Source organism: Callorhinus ursinus, unplaced genomic scaffold, assembly GCF_003265705.2.
Source record: "Callorhinus ursinus isolate GAN/ISIS: 27379988/994484 unplaced genomic scaffold, GSC_fseal_2.0 scaffold19, whole genome shotgun sequence".
NCBI lineage: Eukaryota > Metazoa > Chordata > Mammalia > Carnivora > Otariidae > Callorhinus > Callorhinus ursinus.
The window spans coordinates 857,365-867,497 of NW_027397081.1; the positions used below are offsets into that span (position 1 = coordinate 857,365).

The 10,133-nt window shown below is 46.6% G+C and overlaps 1 protein-coding gene across 2 annotated transcripts; it reads right to left on the reverse strand.

The window, feature by feature from the left end:
- Positions 1–625: 625 nt before the first annotated feature.
- MMP7 (matrix metallopeptidase 7) lies at positions 626–8,831 on the reverse strand. Of its 2 annotated transcripts, none has more exons than XM_073904022.1 (6): positions 8,669–8,831; positions 5,788–6,014; positions 5,558–5,706; positions 4,078–4,194; positions 2,401–2,562; positions 626–894 (listed from the first exon to the last, which is right to left on the reverse strand). In XM_073904022.1, the coding sequence occupies exons 1-6, from the start codon at positions 8,777–8,779 to the stop codon at positions 866–868; spliced, it is 795 nt and encodes a 264-aa protein (XP_073760123.1). In that variant the 5' UTR covers positions 8,780–8,831; the 3' UTR covers positions 626–865. The 2 variants fall into 2 exon arrangements, with proteins under 2 accessions (XP_073760123.1, XP_025749238.1); XM_025893453.2 differs by having other exon boundaries at positions 4,066–4,194.
- Between the last annotated feature and the right edge of the window lie 1,302 nt (positions 8,832–10,133).

Genomic DNA, 10,133 nt, shown 5'->3' on the forward strand with positions numbered 1-10,133 from the left:
AAGTGAGAAGGAATGGAGTGTAGACATGGGGGTAGGAGGGTGGGGCCGGGGGAGGCAGGCGGCCAGTGAGAAACCTGTGATCCTGGGGCCGGGGAAGGATTTGGGGGATGGGGATAATGTCCAGTTTCATGGTCCTGGTGCAACGTGCAATCCCACTGCTGAGGCAGGACTTCAGCAGTGTCCGCGGGGTCCCGGGAGCCTTGCGGGATGGGCTTGGGGAAAATGAAAGAGAAGAGGGTGGGACTGACGTCTGGGTTGGCCCTGGGCTGAGGACAGGGAACCCAGGATGGCCGGGTCAGGGGAGAACCAGTGACATCAGGTCTGGGGTAGGACTCAGCCACAAGTGACTGTGGGAATGTAAAATCTTGGGAATTCACATGCCTGTTGTGGGAAGAACTGGACTTCCCAGAATACTCAGAGTGAGAGCCTGGCCAGGAGGAAAAGGGGAACTTGGGCACCTTTGAGTTGCGCCGATGGAGAGCTCCCTCCTTGCCCGCCCGGTGACAGGGCAGGTTCAGCTGAAGACCCGAAGTGATGTGGGGCTTTTGTTTGTTTGATCTTTGATTTCACTGTAGAGCATGTCCTCTCTGACATGTACTTCCCGATAGAAACCCTTTTGCCATGGAGTAAAAACTTTATTTATCTGTGTATTTAACATTTATTGCCATTTACCCAGTGCAAGCTGCTTGAGGAAAGCAGGAGACACTCCTGCTTTCCCCGGGAGAGCGAGACAGGTGAAAACCAGCCGCGATGCAAGGAAGGACGGACAAGGTGCTAAGGGAGCCCAGGGACCGCGAGCATTAACTCTGGCTGGGGAGCAACCCCACAGAACCCACTGAATGAATGTGTGTTCTTCCCCACGCTCCTAATTCTTTCTTGAATTACTTTTCTCTCCTGTTAAGAGAGAAAATAAGAACACATGACATGGGATACAACACTTAAAACCCATCCTAAGATGTTGCAGTCAGTACAATCTGTCATCCACCCAGCCCACTTTTCTGTGCCTGGAACAAAGGTTCTGAAGACCACCCTCCAGAGGCGAAGAGGGTGGTGTTGGATGGAGTGCAGGCTGGGGGCAGATGTCTTTGCATCTCGGTCTCTGCATCTACCAGCTGCGCCATCCTGGGTAAGGTAGTACTCAGCCTCTCTCAACGAGAGATTCCCCCACGTGCAAGATGAGGGTAACAGCAACTCACTGGATTGTCGCATTAAGTGAGCGAAAGCATGTGAAATGCTGGGTGCACTAAATGCGAGATGCATTGTAGCTATTATTTGCATTATTCTGGAAAGACCACCCATGAGTTTAATCAAACTCTTTTGAATGTATATTTTCTGTTCATATGGTGACTTCTTGGATGAATGAACTCGCTAAATTTAGAACCTATTTAATTAAGTCTTGCTTTCATTTGTCCAGAAGTTACCTCTATCCAACTTTGACTGGGGCACCTCATTGTCTAATACTTAAGAATTCAATGCCTTGGTCTGTCTGCTTCATGTGATATCTAGTCCGTCCCTTTTTGGGTCCCTTTCTCATTTTCTTAGGGTTCTGGGACAGTGATACATGCCATGGAGTATTCTACGAGTGCCGCGGATTTATGTAAGGGGAGGCACTGTTTTCTGTTCTGTTGGTGATAACTTTACCGACAATTGCCAGTGTTTCATCAACTTTTTGGCAACAGTAACAATTTGAGTCACAACTTCAAGGCACAGTTACGTGGTATTCTCCAGAACGTGTTCTCTGAGATGCTATTCTTCGAGGGCTCAGTTGGCGTTCCATAAAGAGGGTTAAAATCTAGGGAGTGCGGGGTTAACTGGAGTGGCAGGTGCATCTCAAGGATAACAGATGCTGTTTCTTGACCTTGTTTTTCCATAGCTTCCTTTTTTGGGAGTTGTAGGACTATTCAATGTTCTGGGAACACAGTTTAGGAAATGCCATCAATAGTAAATTCTAGGTTTGACTGATGTCTTAAATCCATCGTATTCCAGGAATGATCTTCTACTGAGGACATCGCCCTGTCATTTGGAAGCACTTTCATTGCTCTTGTGATCATTCAGACTCTTCAGAAGCTAGGGAGGAAGGAGCTTTGTTCCTCAGCCCATCCCCCCAGAGGGACACTCTCTAAAGGGTCTGAGCCGAGCAAGAAAGAACAGTGAGCGGCGTACGTCAGTCATGTCACTTTCCTGATGTCACCGAATGATAATTACTGAAAACTTAAAATCAACATCCTCGCCATATAAAGTAGCCTGGCGACATTTTGGGGGTCTAAGGTCTCAAATTCCTGCCCGCAGTGGGCTTTTAGGTGTAACTTCCAGTGTGTTTCCCAAGTGGATGCCTATTGCCCGGTCTTTCCTCTCAGGTGCGCCCACCCAGAGGAGACAATGTGAAATCATAAATATTACCGTACAACTTCTGGATTCCTTCGATATCATCTGGTGAAAGTTTGAAGTTCTTGGAGTCTGTGACTCTGTAGGTTGGATACATCACGGCATTGGGATCAGACGAGTGACCCAGGCCCAAAGAATGACCAAGCTCATGGGTCGCAGTGATGAGGAAGTTAACTCCTACAACCCAAGAGTGATATACAGGAACTCTAAAAGCAGCTCTGTGAACAACGTCGTACACAGCATGCAATAAAAAATAAGTGAACTGCCAAGTATACACACCTCCTCAGAGTCTTTGCAGCTCACTTACTTGTGTCTAGGCCTTCACGAGTGGAGGGCTGAGAAGGAGAATCAAAAGAATGGCGCTCTAACGTCATCACCCCTTCTGTGTTTACAAAAATGTGCTGTTTTTCTTATGTAATCACCCAGACAGCAGTCTTCCGGAATGGAAAGCAAAGGCTTCAGGGGCATTAGGGACCCAGGCTCGAGACCCGGCTCTGCTGCTCACCAGCTGGACACTCTGGACACACGAACTGACTTCCCCAAGCCTCAGGTCCTCGTCTGTTCAACAGAGAATCACTCCCACTGGTAGGTTTGTCATACTCCTGAGAGTTTCCCATTGTCGGGAAAATAGTGGCCATTCACCGACAGGACTTTGAGGATCAGGAGAGAGGAAGCTGGCTTTGACGAAGCCAGGACTGTAATGCTGGCCTTGGCTCCTGATTTACTGAGCCATCTTCCCTCCAACTCACAGACAGGCTTTGCCAGTAAGGCGGGAGGCGTGAGCCTGGGGGTTGGCCGAGGGGCCAGCGCTGCGATGGTGGGTGGGGACTGGAGACGCTTCGTGAGCCCACCCCGAGCAGGAAGGAAGGGGGTGAGCAAGACCCGCAGGATGTGGAAGCGAGCCTGTGTCACCACCTCACCAAGGCTGGAGTTGACAGCCAGGCGTCGCCTTGGTGGTGGGTTTCCATCACCAAACACTAGTACAGATCTCCCTCTCAGGGACAGTGGGCAGCTACATTATTTTATTTAATTAATTTAGTGTTAGAATCGTCTGCACTTGGTATTATTTATACCAGAGCTTTCCTCCATTAGTTTTCTGGGGTGTGTCTGTAATCTCCCACTTTGTAAGGTGACAAATACGATGGGCTGGCTTCCTTTTGAACAATAGAGAATGATCTCAGAATTGTACACAATTCTTAAATATCATAGACTCTGCTCCTCCTTTTCCACCAATTAAAAAAAACCTAACTTTTGGGAAATAGAAAGAACTCTAATTTGTTGAATGACTAAGCTATCCCAACACCGTGTAAAGCACTGTAGAAACATTATCTCATTTACTTCTAACCACAATCCTAGGAGGTGGGGCTTATAGTCCCACTTCAGAGATGGAAACTGGCTCAGAGAAGTCCATAACTTGACTAAAGACACGTGGCAAGTGGCTGGTAGACCTATGGCTGGTTGAACGCAGTGTGGTTTGAGCCCATGGCCTCCTCCCATCCTCTGTCTGCACAGCCTTGTGAGCATGTGGAAGGAAATAAAGCACTTGAGGCATGTAGTCATTGGCAGTTAAAGATGGGTCAGTAATTACCATTAACTAAGGCAATTATCAAATTCACGTTGGTATAGGGAGTTCAGATTTCTAAAAACAACATGCAGCAGAAGAGCGAGGGGGCCCTATACCTATCCTGCTACCGTCCGTCCAGTGCTCGTCCTCATCAAAGTGAGCGTCTCCTCCAAGGCCCGGCCCAGGGGCAAAGGCGTGAGCCAGGGTGTTTCCTGGTCCGTCAAATGGGTAGTAGTCCCCGTGAGCTGAAAGAAAACAGGGGGGTTTGCCCTTAGTGTGTGAGTCGGTCTCTGGCCATCTGATCCTATGGTTTACGTAATTACAGAGGCTGCAAAGACCAGGCTGGCGTGGGCACTCAGTGTGTGGTGCTGGTCCCAGGCAGGTTTTCTCAGCACTGCTCACCACCAGAGATCGAAGGCTTCCTGAATATGGGACTTTAAATGCACCACATCTAACTTCCAGGGGCATCGAGGCGTTAAATCTGATAGCTGTGCTTGGCTGAATGGTGGCAGGATGGAGAGGGAGTGGCTTACTGCACTCAGCAAGATACTTGTGCACCATTTAGGACAATTTTTCATGAAAACCTGGCCTGTTCTTTGCGGGTAGAATAGACAATGTCTTGGAGAACCAGGCACAGGGTGTCACAGTGAATTTTGTTAGTGCTTTTATTTGTGATGCAGAGATATTTATTCTTGAATTGGTATCAGGCTGTATCCATTTGAATCCAATGGATTCGATCCATTTCTTGAGAGACATGGACTGCCATGATCAGTGCTTTCTGTGACACATTCTTTGGCGCTGTCAGTATTGGGGCCAAAGTTCAAAATTCAGCTTAGTTCACAGCACCTGGGCAGTTCAACATTAGAACAGACCGAAAAGAACAACATTTTTCTTTAGATCTGCACCATAAAATGCTAGCAATTAATAGCAGCCCCTGTATATGGGTTCTAGCTCCTTCAATCCTGAATCTGAATGCTCTCAGTTTCTCCTTCCTTACCCCATTGAGGGGGTTGGCAACAGGCCATCGGGGAGACCACTTAGGGCCTTTGGAAGTTGTAACCCTTTTCTTGGTTTAATGATGATGTTAGTTAGCCATATTTTAACTTGTCCCATAAATATATATAGGTACGCATACGTACACCTATCAGGATTCACACTACAAAACAGGGTTGGCAAACTTTTTCTGTAAAGGACCAGATAATAAGTAATTTAGGGTTTATGAGCTTGGTGGTGTCTGTCACGATTACTAAACTTTCCCATGGTAGCCCCAAAGCAGTCATCGATAATGGGTAAATGAAGGACCATCACTGTGTGCTGATAAATATTTACCCATAAAATGCTGAAACTGCCCACATGCACACAAAAAAGGATAGAAATTTATTTACAAAAATAGATTGTGGGCCAGATTTGGCTCACGGGCCATCATTTGGCATCCCCTGCTAGGAACAGTGGCTCTACATTGATAAACCAGAGGAGTGCAGTGCATATATGTTACATATGTCATGTATATAGCGTGCGTAAAGATCATATGCAGAAAGGTTTTCAGTCCTGAGCAGAGGGACGCACTTGAGTGAACGCGCAGGACCCGCCCAAAGCGACCCTCCTCACCTCCTCTTGCAAAGCCAATCATTATATCCGCCGTCCTCACTAAAACTCTCCTGAAGGAAAGCGGGATCTCTCGGCTCCACATCCTCAGGGCCTTTGCCACTAGTTGATTCACAATGACACGCGGCAGGTCTGGCGTGTACGATACAACCCTGGTAGCAGATGAGAAAACAGAGTTGGGCCTTAGGGGGAGGGCTTGGCTGTGTTTGCCGAGGCGAGCCCTGGGGACGAACCTGTAGGTGACCACTCTGGAAATCCACTTTGGCCGGGTTGGGAAGAGTGAGTACTCTGCGATGTCTGGGACCCCACATCTGGGCTTCTGCATTATTTCTATGACGTGGGAGTTCAGGACTCCGGTCACCGGCAGACGGAAGAACCTCTGCATCAGCTTGAGTCTGGCTTCGAAGCTGTCGGCCTCCCTCGATTCTGAGTCAGGTGGATAAAACCTCTTGAGATAGTCCTGTTGGAAAGAGAGGGATTGCTCTGTCATCTTCTTTACTGTCTTCTTTTTAGATCGCAGAAGGCTGTGTGTCTTTGCCTCGGATTCCTGCGGTCTCAAGTCGTGGTGTGAAGGTAGCTACGTAGCCACCAAGTGAAACGAGTGTGCATTAATGAGGAGAAAATTAATATTGATAAGGATGCATCGTCATTCCATTTCATGAGCCAAAGGGTCCCTCCATTTCCCTTTTATCCAATTAAATTTTTTTTAGAAGATGATTTTTTAAATTTTATTTTAAAGGTTTTATTTATTTGAGAGAGAGAGAGAGAGAGAGAACACAAGCAGGGGGAGCGGCAGAGGGAGAAGCAGACTCCTGGCAGAGCAGGGAGCCCGACGCGGGGCTCGATCCCAGGACGCTGGGATCATGGCTCGAGGGGAAGGCAGACGCTTCACCGACTGAGCCTCCCAGGCGCCCCTCTCCCAGTAAACGTTTTGAGGAGAAACCCACAGTACAGTTTATAAAGCACAGACTTGCTTGTAATAGCCAAGCAGGAAGAGCACCCAGCGAGTCCTCAGGGCGCAGCAGAGACCCTGCCCAGAGGTCCAACTCACCCAGCCACATCCGAGATTCTCCAGAGGTCTGGGCCTCACTGAGGTTAATGGGTCTTAAGATTTTAGTGCTGGGAGAGGACACTGTGAGATTATTTTATTAACTTAGCAGCAGAGCTGGCCCTGAGCTCCCTCACTGCCCATTCTGTGGGCGGCAGGACGCAGCCGGTCTCCCAGGCATGCCCCACTACACATGGGTCCTGTGACTTTCTCAGGGGGCCCCCCGTGTGTGGACGTGAGGATGGCAGGGACTGTACCAGGAGCTCAGGTCCTTGTCTCCTTCAAACCTCAAGCTGTGCTGGGACACAGTGTGGCATTGTCATTCCTGTTTACATATGAAGAGTCGCAGCTCAGACAAGCAAATCCCTGGCACAAGGTCACCCCGAGAGGAACTGCATTTGAACTCGGGTTCTGTTTCCAAAGCCCATTTCATTCGAACAATGGAGAGGGCTCTAGGATGCACGATGGTTTTGTTGGAACGATTCAAACACTGGTGCACACATGTGCTGTCTAATTGCGGTAGGCGGTAAGGTTACTTGTCTCTGAACCTCTCAGGAATGTGCACTTTATGTAAGTGACCTTAGTCCTCTCTCTTCAAGGTCCCAGGGATTGTGTTTTGTTCAACACGACAAACACTATTCATCCATGACAATTAGGAATGAATCTGTTATTTAAAAACAAATGAGTCATTTTATCCCTTCCTGAGCTACTGGCTTTACAAAGACACTCTTTTGGAAGAAATCTTTTTGCATTCTTGATATGAACTTTCCTGCCCTCTGTTAAACCCAGCTAATGTCTCCCTGGTTTATTGGCAACCTGTGCAGGAAGTAAAGGGACTCAATGCGCTTGCAAATGTACCCCTTTTGGAGAACCTGTTAGATTGGACTTTATGAAATTGCTGTAAATTTCAGGTAAAAAAAACCACAGTCAGATATCAGTAATTTCATATGGTTCAATCTAACAGATTACTGGGACTTTTTCAAAGTCAACATTAATGTGAAATAAAAGTAGACTTTTCTTATGCTTTAAGCTTAAATTTTTGAACAGTTAGGAGTCAACAACCCATTATTTTACCAAATATTATTTATGCTTATTGGGTTGCTTATTAAGAATTGGAGGGACCATGGCTTTTGAAACTAGAAAAACTTGTCCTTGACTCCTATCACTATCATTATCAAGTATGTGAATCAACATAACTTTGGCTTTCTCTTTTGCTCGGGATAGCGCTAAAGATTCAATGACATAAGGTATATGAAGCACTTTATGGTCTATGATAGTTGCATGCATAATTGTTGACATTGCCGTCACTTCCTTACTCAGGAGCAGAATCCTGTGAGCTGTGACATAGCATCGCTGTCCCCATTGGGCAAAGCCAGGAGTCCACACCTGCCCATCGTCCCCACCGGCTGGTCAGGGCCCCGCCCGCTGTAACCTCTACCTTGTTTTCTGATTTCAAGCCTCTCCATTGCCAGGAGTCCCCACCTTGAGAGGCAGCACTCAGCCCTTCGGGAAAAGAATCTCAAGTCACAGTAAATAATAACATTAACTACTTCAATTCATTGAGTAGGAAACACTGTTTCAGCTTCTGTGTAAGTTCTCCACAGCACCCCATACCGTCTCCAACCTCCAAGTCAGAACACCGAAGCTCAGAAAAGTGTAATAACATTCCCACATTTGTCTACGTAGTGAGGGCAGGAAGAGTTGCAATGTGAGCCCAGTTTGGGCAGGCTCTAAAGATGCTCTGGGTTTTGTTTTGTCTTTGTTTTTGTTTTTTTAAGAGAGAGAGAGAGAGCGCACATGTGTGCGTAGGGGACAGAGAGAGAGAATCTCCGGCAGACTGCCCACTGAGCACGGAGCCCAACACGGGCCTCCATCTCCCGACCCTGAGATCATGATCAGAGCCCAGATTAAGAGTCGGACGCTTAACTGAGCTGCTGGGTCAGCCTGCTCTTCACAGCTACTTGGTTAAAACATCTATCCTCAAAGAAACCACCCAATTGAAAATCACACTTGCTCATGCTGATGGTGAGGCGGGGAGTCCCCCAGGGCGCGGGCCAGGGACGTACCTGAGCGTGTCTCCACTGTGGCTCACTCACGCCACCAGCCTCCCGGGGGAGAGGCCAGGCCAGCCTGCGGGGCAGTAGGCACAGGGCGCAGAGCACGGTGGCCAGCCCCATCGCTGCTGTCCCCGGGTGGGTCTTCCCGGGCCGATGGCCGGTCTGCGGAGCCTGCCGGAGCCTACAGACACATATATAGCTTCTCAGCCCTGAATGTTGAAATAGGTGATTCATTTGAGTGTTTTCTTTCTTTTCAGTGTCTACAGAACTTTGGAAGCGTGTGTTATTTTTCATTAATGGCAACAAGGAAGTTTTATGTCCTTATTGGCAGGAAACACACAGTGTATTTGCCTTTCACGGGATTTTTTTTTTTTTTTGACCCTGTTTGCTGTATAAATTTAACTTATTTTATTTTGTCAGAATCAAACTGCTACTCAGACATGTCTTCATAATTTAAAATTTTGGGGAGCATAATTCGGGACATACTGTACCATGCATCTTAAAAGAATTTTTAAAAATTTTGAAATGCATGAAAAAGTGCATAAGACATACAATCAAATAACTATGAAGTAAACATTCTGTAACGGTCTCTAAAGTCAAGATTTGAGTCCAACTCCTTTATTTTTATCAAAGATGAAGTTGAAGCCAAAATGACAGATTCGCTTATTTCCCCAATGTCACAGCTAGGTGAGAGTAGTCCTGACTCCCAGTCTAGAGCTGCCTCTCCATTGTGTCATTATATTATGCATTTCCCGGGAGAGTCCCGTGGATTTGAACTGTATTACATCATGGGAAACATGCCAGATATGCTGGAGCTGAAAAATTTACTTATTCAAATATCTCCTAAATCATCTGGGGATTGGGTGCTGTGACTTAGCAAAAGTAAACTTTCCAGAGCAATAAATTAAATTTGCTCTCTTTACATAGATGCCATACTTCTGGATCATCACAGTTCGGCTGTACTTGAGAACCTTCTACCTTTAGTCAGCATGTGGTATAACAGGTGCACAATGCGTTTTTATAGAATAAATGAATTACTTATAGATTGGATCAGCTAATATGGGTTTTATGAGGTTTTCCATGATCTTTCACTGAATTAAAGTTCAAAGGCATTCTCTAGATATTATATTTTCTGTTTCTGTTAATTTTAGTAATTCAAAGAGCATTAGATATTACAAATATTTTAAATAAGTTTGAGTAACTCCCTTGAACAGTCACATCTGGATAGCAAGAAAGAAATCTTTTCTTGTCTTGTTCCCCTGAATTGTAATTAGTGAAAAATGAACAAACAGGATCAAGTCCCCACCCCTGCCTATAGAAGCTTATACCCTAGAGTGGGGGTACAGGACCCCCGGTGCAATGGGACAAATGCTTGTAGTAGGCAATGTTACCAAGGATGAGGAACAGCTAATCCTTCCCATGGGAACTGAGGAATGATCCATGGAGGAGGTGACATTTTAGCTGGATTTGAGAG

Bases quoted from the DNA above. Each gene is read 5' to 3' on its own strand.
- MMP7 (XM_025893453.2), bottom strand. From the start codon at position 8,779: ATGGGGCTGGCCACCGTGCTCTGCGCCCTGTGCCTACTGCCCCGCAGG. The intron at 6,015-8,668 runs GTACGTCCCTGG...TCTTTCCAACAG, and splicing joins CACAGTGGAGACACGCTCAG to GACTATCTCAAGAGGTTTTA. The intron at 895-2,400 runs GTAATATTTATG...CTCTCTTAACAG, and splicing joins AGGAATCCAGAAGTTGTACG to GAGAGAAAAGTAATTCAAGA.